The sequence below is a fragment of the Acanthopagrus latus genome, chromosome 8 (assembly GCF_904848185.1).
Source record: "Acanthopagrus latus isolate v.2019 chromosome 8, fAcaLat1.1, whole genome shotgun sequence".
Lineage (NCBI taxonomy): Eukaryota > Metazoa > Chordata > Actinopteri > Spariformes > Sparidae > Acanthopagrus > Acanthopagrus latus.
Genome location: NC_051046.1, coordinates 2825562 through 2844085, shown reverse-complemented (window position 1 = coordinate 2844085; position 18524 = coordinate 2825562). Strand labels below are relative to the sequence as shown.

General features: G+C 48.5%; 1 protein-coding gene across 4 annotated transcripts in view; it reads left to right on the top strand.

The window, feature by feature from the left end:
• The first annotated feature begins 259 nt into the window (after nt 1-259).
• The window catches only part of mtss1la (MTSS I-BAR domain containing 2a), a 28435-nt gene continuing 10170 nt past the window's right edge, over nt 260-18524 (top strand). For 2 of the 4 annotated variants that reach the window (XM_037107953.1, XM_037107955.1), the window contains exons 1-4: nt 261-893; nt 3571-3632; nt 3756-3829; nt 18255-18339. In XM_037107953.1, coding sequence (XP_036963848.1) covers nt 825-893; nt 3571-3632; nt 3756-3829; nt 18255-18339 — 290 coding nt within the window. In that variant the 5' untranslated portion in view covers nt 261-824. Of the gene's footprint in view, nt 894-3570; nt 3633-3755; nt 3830-18254; nt 18340-18524 lie in introns of all 4 variants that reach the window. The other 2 variants (XM_037107952.1, XM_037107956.1) reach the window with 2 other exon arrangements.

Genomic DNA, 18524 nt, shown 5'->3' with positions numbered 1-18524 from the left:
TCTGGTCTTGTGTCCTGTTGATTGGGCAGATGAAGTGATGATGGTCCACATGTTACTGTTAAACGCTCATTAACAGACGCGTGTGCGCGCCGGAGGAAATCCTCCTTCAGACGATTGTTCGAGGCTCCACTTTTGTTTTGCGTGGGGGAGGAGAAAGAAGCAGGGGAGGGAGAGAAAAGAGGGAGGTGTTCCTCCTTAACTCCTCCTCCTCACCCACTATATGCGAAGAAAAAAAAAAACTTGACCAGCCCCCTTTCCATTCCCATGGATCGTATTACTGAAGCCTCCAGCTCTGAGACATCTGCTCCACCGCTAACAACAGAGCGCGTCCCCGCGTCCCAGACCTGCGACCGATCCCGTCTCCTGTGGTGCCCCCTCCTCCTCCTCCGCCTCCTCCTCCTGCCCTCCACCCCACAATTGTGATCTCTCCGTTATTTGTGCTAACGCGGCGATCATGAGGAGCCACGGTGCGTGCGCCCTCCACGTTTTCCGGCTGTAGTGTAGTTCACCCCGGCCCCCTCTGCTCCATCCATCCCGGAGCGAGCAGCCAGGAGCGGCGGCTTCCCTCCCGGTGCCATCGAGCAGGCAGCAGCGTTTCTTTTTGTCTGTGCGGTGCGCAGGCTGCGGGGCTGCTGAGAGGCTTCCCATCATCTCCGCTGCTTTTTTTCGGGGGAAAGAGAGGACGAGGAAGGGCGGATGAACAAAATAAAAACCCCCAAAGCTCTCCGCGTCTGATGCGTAAAGACGCGGATATCTGATCCGATTTAGTTTTTCCGCTCAGTCTTTCTGCGAGCTTTTTTTGTTTTGTTTGGTTGTTTGACACCATGGAGTCGGTGGAGAAGGAGTGCGGAGCGCTGGGTGGATTATTCCAGGCCATCGTGAACGACATGAAGGTAACACACATGTAGATTAAAGTGATATGTGACCTTTCTGCGGGCGCACGATGGCTGATCACAGGCATATTTTTTTTAACTGCCTTTGTCTGTTTCACCGGGTCCTCCCCCCCTCCACACACACACACACACACACACACACACACACACACACACACACACACACACACACACACTGGAAACACCGCTGCAGGACAAACTGAGAGATGAAACATGTTTCCCTTTGTGTTATTTGCATAATGTGCAGCAGGTCCGTCAGCGCCACTGCTCACATTCAAGAGTCCAAATCTGTGTGTGAGAACAACTGGTGTTCAGTGTTCAGTGCAGCAGAATGTGAACATGGTGGTTCGGTTCAGGGGTCAGAACCTGACCCCAACAAGAGGTTATGACAAACAATCATTCATTATCTGCATCTCACAGGAGGAGGAGAGGAGAGATATTAACCCTGCAGGATGATGTTAATGTTGTGCACTTTTCTTTGGTGCCATTTGACCTCGAACAACTGTTCCTCCTGCGCCGCTTTCTCCAGATTAAATGTCAGACACAAGAGGGATGCTCTGACAGAAATCACCCAGCTGCATCGCCTCAGCCCTCTGGACTGAAACCGGCACGAAAGGTTATTGATCGCTGCCCGTCCGCGTGTTTGACCCCCCCAGCGGCAGGAAACCTCCAGCTCCAACAATATGCCTGTTCAATATACGTCTGAAACGTTCCTCCTCCACCAGAATGATGTTTTCAGACAGCAGCTACATGTCTCCCATTATCTTCCTCTCACATGTGTGTGTGTGTGTGTGTGTATGTGTGTTGGGGGAGGGGGTCAAGTCAAGGAAGTTGGAGCAGGGTGGTCTGTTGTTCTCGACAACAGATGGAAAGTGTGAACGTATTCATCGGGGGCCCCGGCTGTGGTGGCTCCTCATTGTGGCGGACGCTCCCGCTGCACAGTGTTCGATGACACTGAACAAGTGAAGCGTCGGCCATCACTTTCCACCCAACAGATTTCTTATTGATCCCTGGCTCTCCGGGGCCACGGTGCCTTCAGACCCGACTATTTATGGGCCCTTGTTCGTCAGGCTCCGATGAAATCAGCCCTCAGCTATTGGCAGCGTCGGGTTGGTTTCATATATTTCTCTTTTGTGTTGAGCCAGAGAGAGAGAGAGAGACGGGGGCTCTTGGAGAGAGGCAGCCTGTGTATTGATAAGCAGTGCAGATGAATGAGAGTGAAGCCCTTAGTCAGCACAGTGTCCACGTCCACTGTCTGAGATCTGACCTCATTCCTGCCGCCTGGCTGGGCCTCGCAAGCCTGTCAGACCGGCTTTAACCCCCCTCCGGGAGCGACGCGGCGGCACGGCTTTCCTGTGCTGATCTCGCTGATTGTGAACAATGTTACAGTATGATGCACAATCACCTACGTGACACCCGTTTGCAGGGCCGCTAAGTAAACTTAAAAAGCCTCGGACAAAATGTGTTGACACGAGCGAGCGCCAGGCGGTCGAAAGGCCACGACGGAGCTGGAGGGAGAGGAGGGGGAGAGAGTCGGATCAGAAAATCAGGAATTAGGTCAGCGATGGATGCCATGCGTGGGAAAGCAACCACCTCCTTCTTCTTCTTCTTCTTCTTCTTCTTCTTTTTGAAACATGTCCTTGGGCAACACTTCCAACCGGCTCCAAGGATGATGCTTTTGACCTCACCCTCCTGTGCATGACGAGGCGTGGGAGGAAGAGCCTCTCTGTCTCCTTCCTTTCCTCTGTTTGTCTCGCCTCCCTGGGAGCTTCTGGGTGTGGATGAGGAGACAAATGAGCCCCCTCCCTCCCTCCCTCCCTCCCTCCCTCCTTCACTGTAGCTCCTCTTTACCCGTTTCTTCTCCCTCAGCTGTCTTGGCAGCACATCCCTCCCCTCCTCCCCCCCTCATGGGAGCCACAGGCCACACAAGTTAATTAGACACCTGTTGGAGTCAAGTGCAGACAGGGAGGCGGGGAAGGAGGTTCATGGCAAATATTTTTGTTCGGGGTGATGTTGGAGGCAGAAAGCGAAATGATGGCGACCGTTTCCAGACCGCACAGTGACTTCACACGGTCAGGATGTGCGGCCCGGCTCGGCTCCTCACCGGGGTTGAGCCCTTCCTCTCCTCTCTCCGGCGCTCGGGCTCTTGCTCTAATGGGATCTCAGCTCCTCGAATGTGTTTCGCGTTTGGCTTCTGCTCTCGTAGCTCAAGGTGGCGTGTGATGATCCCGGGGTAAATCTTAACCAGACTTTATTTCAAAGACTGGCCCGTACTACCCGCCCCCTGCACATAAACACTTGTGATATAAGAGCTTATGCAGATCCAGCGTATGAACACGTGGGTACCAGACTGGAGGGAGGCTGATTGAGGACGATAATAACACGTGTGTGCTCTGAGAAATCACGCTGACCTTTTATAAAAGACAAGTCAGAGCACGGAGCTCGAACAGCAACCTGTGTTTAACCCTCAGGTCGAGACGCCCTCTTTGATTTATCGCAGCTTTATTCCAGCCCAGCATCTTATTAGAGGCAATTATGGAGAAAATACAGCAAATCCAGCTGATTGAAATGTTATTAAACCGCACCAGATTGCACGATCTGTTTTAGAGAACATCGTGTCTCCACGCACTTAAACGTCCTTGTCGAGTTTGTTTATCCATCTCACTTTTCCTTTCAGAGCTCGTACCCTGTGTGGGAAGACTTCAGTGCCAAGGCCACGAAACTGCACTCGCAACTCAGGTGAGACGAGGTTCCAGTGAGCAGAGAAGGCTTGTTGAAAAGAAATCATGCACAACATTTATAGACTTACAGGTTTTTTTATGTGGTCGTGCTGCAGTGAACATGTGCCTCATGTATTTACAGGACCACAATTCTGGCAGCTGTGGCCTTTTTAGATGCCTTTCAGAAGGTGGCCGACATGGCGACCAACTCCAGAGGTAAGCTCGTGTTCTGTAAAGACGCGTTTGTTCTGTCTCTTGCTGAAAATCTCCAGTTACTCTTAAAGTGATGACGGAGTTCCACCAGCATCATGTTCGGTGCTGAGCGGTTTGTGTGAAGCTCGTCGTTGCAGCATCTATTAAAAGACGAGTACTTGCGGTTCTTCCATCAACACACATTTTCTCTTTTCGATTTATTTTGCACGACCGCTCGCAGGTTCCTGTCGTTGCTAGGCAGCTGGATTCAGGAGGCCTCTCACGAATCCACCTCGGCAGGCTGAAGGCTCTACAGTTACATACAGTTGAATAAGTGTTGTGACCTATCGAGTATATTTGTATGATATTTGTTGTCATCCTGTGCGACAGGAAGTGGAATTTTATTTTGAAGTGTTGAGTGCCAGGAAGCTCTAGCCTTTGGATTTCCTGGTTGCGTCACCAGATGTTTTACCCTCACGTCATGATTTCTGCCGCCCAGACCCGCGAAAGTGACGATCTACGCCACGCGATGTCGCCATTTTTTCTCTTTCTTTCTTCTTTTTCGGGCGTGCAAAGAATCTTGGGATATGTGAGGCCACGATGGATCGTAGCGGTGCATCCTCTAAAAAACAGGGAGAAGAAGGAGCAGCTGGAGGAGCCTTCAGACTGGGACAGCCTTCACACAGTGTTGTGATGTAATTGGCCTTCAAATGCTCCTCTGAAGGATGCAGACCTGAACTGAGACACAACAAGTGTGTGAAAGTGGTCTCATGTCGCCCATATGTAGCTATGTAGCGTCATCACAATATGATATTATATGGATTCTTTGCACAGCGACATGATACACGATGTGATTTGTACTCGATGCAGGGATGTGTGATGTCATACGCCCATTTAACACAATCAGTTACATTTAGGAAGAATTACAGGATGAAGGTGCATCTTAACAATGGCGGCGATATGAAACGATGTTCTCACTTTGCATCGATGCTGTCGGGTCGTTGATCATTGAATCTAGTTATTGATCCAGATGGATGTATCATTTCACCCCTCGTGATAACGATAAGAACGGTAAAATAAAGCCACTACAGACGATGATGGACTAATGGTTGATCCAGTCACCTGACATTACTTTCTCTTAGAAACTCGTCGACAGGCAGCAGCAAAGACACAGTTCTGCCCCTCTAAGATGGTGGAAGTGGGGTCAGCTCGGGGGGGGAGTCGGCTCAGAGAAGTGAAAATCTGAGCTTATTGTTTCTTCGGTCTTAACGAGGTCTGCTGATCTGCTTTGTCACCCTGCTAGTGGCAGCAGACAGGCCGGCATGAGAGGCGGCTGATTAACACAGATTTCTCTGGAGCTGATCGTCGACAGCAGTATGTAGGTCAAAAAATCCTGCGGAACCCGGAGCGGCGTGCGATGGTTCCCAACACACACACACACACACACACACACACACACCAGGGATATTCAGAGAGTGACAGCTGGTAGCTGGTCACCTGACCTCGCAGGTCACATGCCAACATGCTTTAAAACAGTGCGCACTGGCACAGCTCATCACTGACCACTTACCGCGGAGAGAAAGATGAGTTTGTGTGCCGCGGCGTTCACACATTCTCACCACTTCTTTTACTCCCAGTAACAGAAGAGTTTATTGCCGCGCCGATAAATCAAGTCACCTTAAGTGATTCCTGATGCGAGCGCGCATGAGCGGTGCGAGATGAAAACGAGGTAGAGCGGGGTCAGCCTGCTCGATGCTGGCAGCTGGCAGCGCCGCTTCAATAAAACATGGGGATAGACTGTTCAGGCGGGGCCGGGCTTCAAAGAGAAAAGAGTGTCTACAGTAAAAATGGAGGAAAAACATCAGAATGATAGATGGACCACAGAGAGATGAGAGAGGAGGGCGTATTGAGTTTTACAGCTGGAGATGCATGAAATCCTCAGTAAGTGTGTCACCCATACGCCCACTCACTCTTCTGCTCCTCTCCCAGCGACATTAAACTTCAGGATTAACGTCATCCTTCTCAGGCCGCGACTGTACGAGGGACGCTGGGGCGCTTCTGTGCAACGAGAGACTAATGAAACACGCTTTAGATTAGTGCTGATGAACGTTTGATGGTTTAAATCTCTCGGCTGGTTCCATGTGATTGTAAGTTGGAAGTGGTCGTAGTGGCGTGTCGGTTTTGTTGTCACTTTGTTTGGCACGACATGTCGTACAGATGTCCACGGCGCTCAGAGGGTGAACTGGAATGACTTTAGAGATAGCCTGATTTTTCATCCAGTGAGTTTAATTCAGTACTTTCTCTTCATTGCGGCCGGTTTAACATCACGATCGATCTCGTAGGTGTCGACAGTCCACAGCTCAGTAACAAGCAGATCCACACCAATAGATTCATGCAGCCAACTAGAGGGCTCTGGAGGACGAACTGTAAATAATGCAACATGAGTTATAGTTAGCAACATGGAAAATGAGGAGTTTCAACCCAAAAAATCTTTAATGCAATATTGTGTTCATTGGTACAAATGGAAAAATTCACAGACTCTACAGTCTTGGTGTTAAGCCTGGATATCGAATTTGCCTCAGATCTATAGAGTTTCGAAGAAATAGTTCACCATTCTATACCAAACTTAAATACTGAGGGAGTTAATCTCATGAGTGTCAGTGAAAAAACACCAGGTTACACCTAGAGACGGTGCTCACCTCGTTCATGTGATGTAATCTTTTGTTGAAGCAGATTTTATGAACTTGGTAACAAAGACAATGTCCTCCAGGAGCCGTTATCAAAGTCAAGGTGTTGCTATCTGGAGCTGGACCTTCTTTTAGACATTTAATTAGGAAATAATTGAAGGTTAAATGATTCTCAGCTGCTAACCAGGGACGAAATATTATCAGAATCACAACATGGCTGAGTGTGATATCCAAATCACAAGGAGGAAAAGATAAAATATGTAAAAACACGAGCCTGGTGACGACTTCTTCCTTCACACCTGGACCACAAGTCGTAAACAAACTTCCACAAGCAGTCTAACTTAAAAACTGACACATTTATTTGTGATGTTTCAGCACTAGACCTCCAGCAGGCATATTAAAAAAAAAAAGGATTTTTGCAAGTCAGACAGCGTGCGAGAATCTGCTCAGAAAGTGTGAAAGATAAAATATGTGAGGAAACAGGATTATAATAATAAAGTAGTGTGGAGCTGCAGAGAGGCTCTGGCCCACACATCGCTTTCTCCAGATGGAAGAAAAGATGTTTTGTCTGATACAGACTGAATAATGTCACATCATCAGGATTTTAATTGAAGGTTAATAGTTTCTTCTGTTGAAAGTGTGATGCAAAAATGATTCCAAGTAAAATAACTGATCATATCGCTGCCGCAGTATCTGTCAAAACAACTGCAGCATAATGTTTTGGTTTTATTTTTTTACCACACTTTGCAGTCCTTATTTTCTATCTTCTGTCCTTTTATTGTAAAATATTTTCAGTTGTGTGCACGCAGCATTAATTGGGGGGTGTGTGGACTGTAATTGTAAAAGACTCCGACAATAATGTCGAGCAATCTGAAGGAGGTTTCACAGATTCAATACGCTCTTAAACAGCAGCACCACTTCACTCCCACTCTTCCCGTGGGAGCCGTGTTAGTCTTTGCGTGCTTGGAAACCCGGCAATTAATTTGGCGGTGGGAGGAATGTCGATATTTATTGGAGCTGGCTGGAAGTGGACTGGGACCTTTTGATCCCCAGGCCGAGGCAACATTTCCCCCCTCGATGCTGACACGATGTCGAAGGTATCCTAAAACATATCGTCATCCAGATGTTTGACTCTTTGCGCCTGCTGACTAACTCAAGACAGTTCAGGAAACGGAGATACATAAATAGACTTCAGAGATTACTTAAGTTTCTGTCCCTCTCTGTCTCTCTCTATCAGTCTTCCTCCACATGTGTGCGTGGGCCTGTCGGCCTGCAGCGATCATGTTTGTCTCGGCGTCTGCAGCACCACATAGGGCTGATTGCACCGCAGGAGACGGCCCTAAGCTATGAACTGTTGGCAGTCGTCGGCGTCACCCCGATTCCCCTCTCGTGTTTGGGGGACGAGCTACAGCTGCTGGCACAGCTGGAGGTTTCATCGCACTCCTCGTCTGTTTCCTTTAAATCTACCTTTGACACACTCACCCCATCACCCCTTAAACTCTCACACACACTCCGGCCAGACGGTTTGCACGTTTCCTTGCCAAGTAAAGCGACATTTTTCCCCCTGTCGTCCGGTGCGTTTTGATTGGTCCAGAGAGAGAGAGAGAAGCTGGTGAAAGAAAGAGGATTTTATGATTTCCTGTCCTGGACTTTTTTGTTGCTGTGTCTGACTGGGAGGGCAGAGCTTTTCATACATGCCCATAACAGCTGTATTATATTTGAGAGCTCCACCTCAGACATCCTCCGCTCTGTGTCTCCCCGCTCAAAAACCTGCCCCGGTCTGCGTTCGCGTTCGAGGCTTCCTCTTGCCCGTGTCGTCCGTTTTTAGAGTTTACGGTCACGGTCATGGCGTCAGCGTCTGTGTTTTATGAAGCAGCTGGAGGAGTCGGCTGCCAGCAGTTTGGCATCGTTTTCCGACAGCGCTGTTACTCTAAGCTGCGCCGATGGATCTGTGTCTAAATGCTCGTCTGTCTCAGTAAACCGGCAGCGCACATCTGGGTTCAATGAAGGTCCGCCAGCCGGTCTATATGGCATCAATGTGTTTAGAGGGTTTTAGCCTTTTTAAAGATAAATGTTTCATGTTTCAGCACCCATCTTTCTCGGGACTTAGTTTGCGGCCCTGCAGCCCTCCGGGGTGTTTTTAGTTTTATGCTGGGGAGCCTAATGGTTTCTGGTGTGTTGTCGAGGCCGTTTCTCTCCTTGAAGTGAAATTGTTGTGTGATGTATTTAAGAGGAGCGGACTCCTCTGGAGGAGAGTGCGCTCTGTGTTTGGTGTTTCCTTGTTGCTAGGCTGGATGACATGTGTGTTTTTAGTGGAAGATTGACTTCATTTTTTTCCCATTTTTGGACATGGTTGAATTAGATGGAGGTCAGTAGGAGCCAGTAGTCCACGGCTAATGGTCCATCAGGGTATGAGATACAAGCTCCATATTTTGGAGTGAGGTGGGTCCGGGGTGGGGGTTGTGATTGCAGTGGGATTTCCACAGCTCTGGGTATCCAGGCTAGGCAGAGGCGTTTAGCTAATCCTCTTAGCCCCACTCTGTAACACACAGACACAGCGTGCCTTCCCTTCCCTTCCTGATCAGCCACCCCCAGCTTTAAAAATTCACACTCCGGGATCAGCGGCCAGACTGCGACACGCTGCAAGTTCAACACTGATGAACCTTCCTCTCTTTTACATCTGTGCGCCAGAGCCTGAAGTCCGCAGACACCGTTACGTACACATAGACACAATGTTCCAGTGCGTCTGTTTCTCTTTCTCTAGCTCATGCTGCCCAAACTCCAGAGGAGGACTGGAGGTATGCTAGTAGATCAGTGTCTCAGTGAAGCAGTAATCTGCTTGGCCTCCTGCGCTGCTCTGGGCTGGCAGATGGGACGGATATCCCTACCCGCCATCTGGACAGCCTGGCATGGACGAGATGCGGTCGTGGCCTAGTGCAGAGCGAGATCAGGGGATTACTGTCGTCCACACTCTCCCAGCGAGCGCAGCTATTTTTACGGACATGTCAAATAATGAGAGTGCGCCCATGTGACCCGCACCGACATCCATCAAGCTCGACATGTTCAGGCCTGACGTGAGCCTGTATTGTACTTAGTGTGTACAAGGGCAGGGATGTTATTTCTCTGCATCTTATGTGGGTTTGACTTCATCAAATGAGCTTATAGATTATTTGAGTGTTTTTGATTGGACGTCACGGATGTGCGGCTACTTCAGCGAGCGTTGCATCATGGTCCAGTCTGATTGCATGCCAGGATCTGCAGCTCAGGGAACATGTCATGCTCATTTTCAGGTTCATTGTTTTACTTTTACTGTCCATTGCTGCAGCTTTCTGTTTTAGCTCCTGTCTCTTTAAGGTTCGAGGTTTAAGTTTCAAGATCTTTTACATGCACAAGAACCTGTAAAACACTGAAGCGAATGCCTGACTCAGTGGAGCTGAGATCTGAACTTCCCTTCATTGGCTGACTTCCTGCTTGACGTGTCACTCTGCCCACATTGCTTCCAAAGAGCGTGTTTACATCACAACAAAAGGTGCAGTTCATAAGAATTGGCCACCTTGAAAATTCATACTCTCAAAAAACAGGGGCAGCATATCACCACAATAACAGCTAACTGCTGTTAACTGTAGTTATATTATACATCCGTGACTGTAGCTACTGTTAGCTTACTAGCTCAGTTAGCCGTGCAGCTAGCTGGACTACCATATTTGCAGAGAAGCTTTGGACCGCTGGGAGAAAGAGGTCAAATTTACATTCATCTGATATTGTTAGTTCATTTTTTTTATGTTTCTAACCTTTTAAACAGCAATTTGTATTATATAAATATCAGGAAGACCAAATTGAACCTCACAGTGGGCCCAGATTTGGCCCTCGGGCCTCACTTTGGGCAGCCATGCTGTAGTTTTTATAGACTTCAACCTCAAAAGTGAACGCGGTCGCCCGGCGAATGTTTTCCAGCTATTATGAATACTACAGTCAGAACAAGTAAAGAGGGAGAAGTGGCTGGAACAATGATGTGAGGAACAGACGCTGAAGTGGGGGAGTAATAATGTGAGAGAAAACAAATCTTTGGCTCTGCGTAACTTTTCATTCTGAGGCCGAATACCAAAGTAAGAAGACAAACACGAGCCTGGAGGAGAACACGGTGTTCAGCTACATCCTGAACACAAAGTCAGCGTGGACGGGGGGAGGAGAGGGCGAGGAGAGGGGAGGAGAGGGGAGGAGAGGGGAGGAGAGGGGAGGGAAACACACACAGGAGGAGGGAGCCTGACACAGGAATTTAAGGGAGGACATTAAAAGAGGGAATAAAAGGGATACATGCATAGTTTTGATGAAGTGATGTGGCACGATTTCACAACACGGACTTAAATCCTCCTTCCTTCATTATCCCGTGCAGGAGGCTGATATCCTCCCCCTCAAAGTTTGTCTGCTACCTGCACAAGTGCTGGCATCAGTGCAACAACACGATTGGCTGATGTGTTTCCCAGTTCCAGCTGTCACAACGCAGATGATTGGCTCTTGGTTGAAGGCGCCGGATACGCGTCACAGCCGCCATCGCTGGCATGACGGAGGTTTCTACTGAAAAGGCTTTAAAGCGAAACTCGTATAAAAGCGCACCAGCCGAGAAGTATCGATCTCCGAATGCGACTTAACATGCATTCTGAGATCGACACTTCTCCACTGGCAGGACGGCGGCGAGCAGAACAAGCTACTGCTAAGATTTGACTCGGGTACATTCACAAAAAAAGCCTTGGTTGCATTTTAGCGAGAGTTTTGCTTTAAGTGTGATGATCAGTAAGGTGATAAGTTTGAACGAAACGCTGAAGTAACATAAAGAAACTTTATTCTAACAGTGATTCTGAATGTGAAACACAAGAATAAAAACCCCAGAAAGCCCAACTGATCTTCTGGCAATGGAATAGCAGATTTTCCATGTTTTCCGTTGTACGTTTTCTATCTTTGCTGTCCAAACAGCGTAAGAGTTCTGTCACAAAGAAACTCATCTTGGTGCAAACACCCACATGGAGAAGTTGTCTCATTATGATGTGTAAAGTTAGTACAGAGTTTATATCTGACGTCTTCAGTCCGACTGGTTCCTCACCAGCGACGATAACAAACCTCCCTGCAGGGCTCGACTCTGGAGGCCACAGGTGGGAGGTGGAGCGTTGCACCAGCAGCACCGTCAGCATTGTTTGCAAATGAGCAGAGCTGCGGGAACTTTGTCGGAGCAGAAATAACGGGCAGAACTAATCGGGGGTGAAGGGGTGTAAAAGCAGGGAACAGCCTGAGTCATCTGATTGGCTCGCAGGGTTTTGCTCCTTTCTCCTCTTCCCTCCTTCCCTCACTCTTCTTGTTTTCGCCCCTCTTTTTTTTTTTTTTTTTCCAGCTCCGATGAAAAAGCACATCTGGACGAGAGGCGGCGGTTATTTTTAGCAGCATTAATGTCCCTGAACAGGAAGCTCCTCCAGGAGAAAAATATCACTTCCTCCTTGTTCTCCTTCTCCTCCTCCTCCTCCTCCTCCTCCTCCTCCTCCTCCTCCTCCTCCTCCTTCTCCTCCTCCTCCTCCTCCTCCTCCTCCTCCTCCTCCTCCTCCGGCTTCAGTCTCGTCCTAATGCACTCCAGAACATGTTTACAGCACACACACGCACACACAGTCTGTCTGAGGCGGTGTGTGTGTGTGTGTGTGTGTGTGTGTGTGTGTGCTGGCCAGACAACAATGGCTGGAGTGTGTGCGCTCTGAAACAATCGATCCTGAGGTCGTTTCCGCTGCCTTTCATGAGCATTGTTGTGAGGACGAAGTGACATTCCACATGACAGGAAGTGACACAAAGGGCCTGGACGCTGTTTGGATTTCTACCACAGACTCGGTACATAAAGAGCACAAGTTCACGCATAAACGCTCTCAAGTTTCATAGCGGGTCAGAGTTACTCTCTGGGTTCACTTCCAGCTGCTCAGATGTGACAGTTTGCTCCTTGTCTCAGTTTCTTCACACTCTGAACGCAACATCTTTTGTTTTTTAGACTGTTTCTCAGGCAGAACGAGCAGTTTGAAGACGTCGTGAAGTTTTACAGACAAAATGATCGCTCAATTAATTAAGAAAATGTCAGACAGATTAATTCACACTGAATATTTGCAGAATAGTCTCGTCTACGTGAGCAGATCTTCATGTCCGTGTCTGTTAGGATGGAGGGCCAGGTCTAAAAAAAAAAAAAATGTATGTTTCATTTTGGGTTCTGCAAAACAAGAAGCTTTTAAACTGGTTAAATTGTTTTAATTAGGTATGTTTTTAAAAACATGTTAGTATTTGGATGTTGTAAAATTGACAGTACAGATGCAACAATTTGCTCTGACAGACTGAAGGAGAAAGCAGGAAACTCCAGAAGCCAATAAAACAGAATAAACACCAAACAGAAAGAAGCTCAGACTCAGGAAAAGTTAAAACAAGAAACACAAGATGTCCACATGAATCAACACAAACAACAAGGAATAAAAGAAATAAAAACAGCAAAAATTGCATAAAATCAACACGGACAGAATAAAAGCAGTGAAACGATGATAAATAGAAAAACATCACGTAAGAGCAGTGGAGAGAATAAAAGGAGAGTCTATAAAAAAAAAAAGCTTTAAGAAGCGATTTTAGATGAAGTTACTGAGTTTGGAAGATTCTTCTCCTCCACTTTGATTCCAGCAGGATCACGTTTCCCTTCAGATTCAAGCTTCGACTTAACGAACCCACCTGCAGATCTCAGGCGTCCGCTGCCGTGTTTTCTTTGGGCAAAACCCGGACGAGCTTCAAAAAGTGATCGGTAATAATATAAATTCCAAATCGTTCAGGGAGCCAGTGGATGGAAAAGCCAGAACTGGAACTGTGAGGCAGGAAGATGACCCGGTCCAGAGTTCTGATTCTGGAGATGGATCTTATTTGAATGAAGCCGGACGATAAACTGCACATTTCTTTGACTGTGAATGACTTTTGGCTCGTTTGGTTCACAGACCGGCCGTATAAGATATAAAACTTTATAAATATCTCCATGTTTGCTGTAATAACAGACTTCTGTGGTTATTTCCTTTATTTTCCTTCCTTTAAAGTTCAAGCCCAGAGAGGGTTACCACCTCAGTATTATTCTACATATTTGGTTTCAGCGTTGTAAGAAATATATCTAGAATTTAAAAATATGGGGCAATTTTGCAATTATTATTATTAATATTATTATTTCTACACATGCAGCAGCGGAGCCAGGATCAACAGCTCGACGGTCAAAGTGAATTCGGGGTGCAGAATTTGTTTCTGTCTCCCACAGAAGTCGTCTCCAGTGCTTCACGCATCCGACGCGAACACGAAAAACAAAGGAACGCGAGCAGCGATGGCCTAGTTTTCATCAAACAAACTCCTTCTCTCCCTCCAATAAACTCCAACACACCACATCAGGCTTTGTTTACAGAGCACAATATACTTCTCATCCGTCTTTAATCCGTCACTTTGAATATATTCTCAGCTGATGAAATATTTACACAGGAGCTGAAGGGACAGAATGAAATGCAGGAGTCTGTATTTCTTCGTTATACCCACATTTTATGTCAGAGCGATTCTGGGGAGTTTTCTCAGAAGGTCGTCTGTCATCCTCTGCACACCTGCGGCAGGCGTTTTATAATCGATGTCCGCGTGTTTTATCCGCTGCTGCTCTCCAACCAGCAGACACGACGGGGGGGAGGCTGCGTTACTTTTTAATACCGTCTGCTCCGTGTGAGCCGCGGCAGCAGAACTCCAGCTGCGCTTTTGAAGTGAGCGTCTGCTGATGTGATGTCTCATCAGTTTTTGTTTTTTAACGTTCAGAAACTGCAGCTACAGAGTGTTTGCTCGACGCGTAACTAAACAAGAGCAGCTCAGCGTCTCTTCTTTGTTTGTTTCCTTGCAGAAGATTGAAGTTTCTAATGACTTGAACTAATTCCTTCGACTCCTTTTTAAAGATCTTATGCTCTGGACCTTTTGTGGCGGTTCCTCCTGGCAGTGCCTGTTGCACCTGCAGCAGCCAGCTAACACTTCCTCTGCCCTCCTGACTGGCCGAAGCCAGTGTGTGTCCTCTTTCATCCTCCCTTCTCACCCCGCAGCTCTTTTTTTTTTTCATCCATCAGTGGCCTCCGCTGTGTCGCTGCCAGTTCACATTCTGTACCACTTAAAATGAGCGAGGGAGGGTAAAAGCAGGAGGCTCAACTGTCTGTGCCAGCTCGGCAGCCGAGGTGCCAACGAGAGGAATGACTGTTGTCTCACGGATGATGGAATTTCCTTAGCTAAGCGGCTCCTGCGTGAGAGCTTAGCAGCTAAAAAAAAAAAAAAAGGACTTCATATTCCTGGCAGTGTAACTGTGAGGATGTTCTGTACCTTTTTCACTCTACAGCCCACATAAACATGCTTTATTGACACAGGAAGCAGAGAGAGAGAGAGAGCAGCGACGGTCTCAGGAGAACCGGAGTCGGGTCTAACTACAGCAGGAGCTCGTCCAGCACGGTAGTCTCGAGTGCAATGAAACCTGAGCCGAGCTGCGAGGGTTCTCAGATGCTGAGAGAGGGAGATAGTTTAGCTAAGCTCCCATGTTGAAGACATCAAGGAACGAGGCCTGTGGCAGTTTAGCTCCTGGCTCCCGGGGCTCCTGGCAGGAGAGCCCCCTATAAAGCAGGCCCATTAAAACGCTCCTCCTCTCCCCCCTCGAGTTAATCAGAACCAGAGCTCTGGATGGGACCACTCGCGAAACGCTTAGACCACACTGAGCTGGTCCTGGATGCTGGAGCTTAAAGTTCCCAACTGAACCCGGCAGAGTGAGAGGAGGGGGGGCTTGACCTTCCCACCAACAGACCCATGTACTCCTCTACACGCTCAGCAGATCTGCGATTTATCGTGGGGGATATATTGAACCAGGCGCCGTCAGCCCCTCCGACATGCACGGCGGTGCTGTTTATAATGAACCACACATTTCTGCTTCGCTGTTCAAGCTGCTCCCAGTTGTTTGCTCCGTGTCTTAAGATATATGGCTGCGTTGCATAATAGCGCTCCGTTCTGGTCTGTGTTTTGCTTCATTCATGCACGTGTGGGTGTCTGCTATGAGGTCGGCACTGCTCCCCCTAAAGCTCCCAGGGGGGCAGCCGGGTCTGCTAAATAATCACTTTCCCAGCTCCTACGCACTTCAGCCAGGTCTCAAGCTCCTACAAAGACGAATACTGATAGATGGAGAGAAGGTCGAGTTCATCCAAAATCACACATTACAGATTTTTATCAGATAGGGCACCAAAACAGGATAAACTCACACAAAACAAAAACACTTTAACAGTGGAAAAAAAAGAAGAACCATCAGGAATATTTCGTCCATCTCCCTCCAGCTTGTAAGTGTTTGTCACGAGCCTGTGCGTGCGTGCAGGGCGCCGTGGGAGTGAATCACTCTGTCGCTGTCTATCCGGTCGAGGCCAGAGGCCAGCGGGGATCGCGGACACGGCCAGGAAGCTCCTGGACCTCCCCAGGATGTAGCTGTCAGCTGATCCCCCTCTGGGAGGAGAGGAGGAGACGGGAGGGAAGAGGAGGGGAGAGGAAAAGAAATTGGCAGGTGTGGATGGGACAGGAGAGGAGAGGGGAGGAGAGGAGAGGAGAGGGGAGGAGAGGGGAGGAGAGGGGAGGAGAGGGGAGGAGAGGGGAGTGGGGCGTTGGGGGCTCTCCTCGCTGGCTGACAGTGACATTGGGAAGGTCTGTTAGAGAGATAAAAGAGGCCACATTACTGCCTCACCCCCTCTCTCCCTCCGTCTCTCTCCCTCAGCCTCCCTCCATCCTGCCAGAGCTGATTTGCAGCTGTGGACGGCCTCCTGTAATGCTTTTAAGGGGAGAGAGATGTATAACCTGCACACACGTGTCCTCTCCTGGCTTCATGAAGAGCGGCCGCCACATGACAGATACTCAACACCCGTCCTTTAAAAGACGGACGACCGCTCTGGCTATTTATATGAAGAGCTGGGCGTCCCACATGTTAGCTCCATCACTTCCTGCTGGTGTTGTAACGCCTGTGTGTGATGCAGCTGGATGACCTTTCACCTCTAACCCGCCCGTCAGTCACCTAGAAAAAAGCAGCGCAGACCCAGAACACATCTGGGTCTGGAGTGAGATGGAGTCCAGATCTGTTTCTCAGTGTGTTTTGATGCTCTTTGAACTCGGCGGTGTGACGTTGTATCCACTGGCGGCAGTAACCTAGTTTCTTTTTGTGATAGCCGGAAAATAGCGCAGATCTCACCGGACAACCATCTGGAGCGCTCTCTCCACTCGGCGCCTGCTGTTTTGAGTCGTGTTTTCTCTTTTCGTTTCACTCTGTGTCATCACTCTTTCTTTTTTTTTGCCTGTTTTTGCAGTGCAGGTTAGAGCTAGTTTTCCCTCTCTCTCTCTCTCTCTGTCCACCCTGCATGAATGGTGTTTAGGAAACAGAGAGAACAGGAAAGGCAGAGCAGGCAGGGAAGAATAGAGGGATATCCCCTTACAAGGTTCCCTCCTTTTCCCTCCAGGATGGAGGGGGTGAGAACTTAGGAAAGGGTGGATGACTGGGCGGGGGGTTGGTAAATCACACCACCTGTCCACGGGCACACAAACGTTCATTGACGATGAACACAAATACAGTCGTGCATGTCTTTTACTCTGTGAGGCATCCTCTGTCTTTCCCCCTGTGTGTGTGTGTGTGTGTGTGTGTGTGGTGAGACACTCAGATTAGCCCTATGTGGCCCAGATTACAACGGGATCAGCGCTGCTACATATTACACCGGCCTGTGAACCGGCGGTAAGACAGCGGGTCAGCCTGGGCTTCATGCGCCGTAAAACCCCCCATTTTAATTACACTTCAGCAGAGAGGAAAAGTACAGTAGGCAAGTCACACAAGCTGTTATTTAGCAGTGTGACGGGAATCTTCACGCACGCAATGCAATGAATGTTTTGTCCAAAGGGATGGAGTTTAGGATTTTAGTTTTCGGGGAAGTGTGTCACAAAGAAATGGGACATTTCTGGGCTCCGCTGTGAGAATCAGCACTCGTCCACCTAGTGGCTGCAGCAGGAAACACGTCTCCAACCAGGGGAGGAAAAAAACTCCCGGATTTACCCGGGGAAGGTCGTTTTTCTTCTGGCATCACATCTCTCCTGTATTTCCCCCTCTTTTAGTCACCAGAACCTGTTTGTGGCACCGGTCCTCCTCAGTGAGTCAGAGACAGACAAAGAAATGTAAAGGAAAGATTATCTGAGCAAATTTCAGACGCACTGGAGAGACGAATTCACGTCTCTCGCTTCAAAGTTTTGAAGGAAAGGAGCTTTCTATCAATCACACGGGTCACACCACATCAAGCCACATGGAGGGCTGACAGATGTAGGGCGAGAGGGCGTGCAGAGACTCTGTGAGAGGCAAGTTTACATCAGAGGGCGAGTTATTCTGGGTTGTTGACGCCGCTGCAGTTTTCTTTATTATTTTCACACGTTAAATGTCACCAGAGAGCAGGAAACACATTCCTTGAACCTCAGATTTCTCAGAGGTCGGTCTCAGGTAGACGCCTCGTTTGGTTTCCCCGTCTTTTGAAGTCTCGAGGTTGTCAAGTTTGCTGACTGACATGAGAGAATTAGACCTTTTTAAAACCCTCTCCTGATGTGTCTCCTCAAAAACACATTTTTCCAGGCCAGGAGGCTCGTCTGAGATTTTCAGCGCAGTCCTCCTGATGTATCACAGGTGACAATTTTGTTCTGTTATCCTCTCCAAGGTGCCACCAGGGACGTGGGCTCGGCTCTGACGAGGATGTGCATGCGACACCGCAGCATCGAGGCAAAATTGCGCCACTTCACCAAGTAAGTGTCATCTGTGTTTTTCTTTTCTTTCTTTCTCCACCCTCTCCGGTGCAATTTTCTCTCCTCTGTTACCTTGGGGAGGATTGCCGCTTGACCTTCCTCTCACTCTGCCACTCTCCGCTGAGTGCTTTTGTGTGTCGTGGAAACAAATCTATTTGTTATTCTCCCTCTCGTTCACTCTCCTG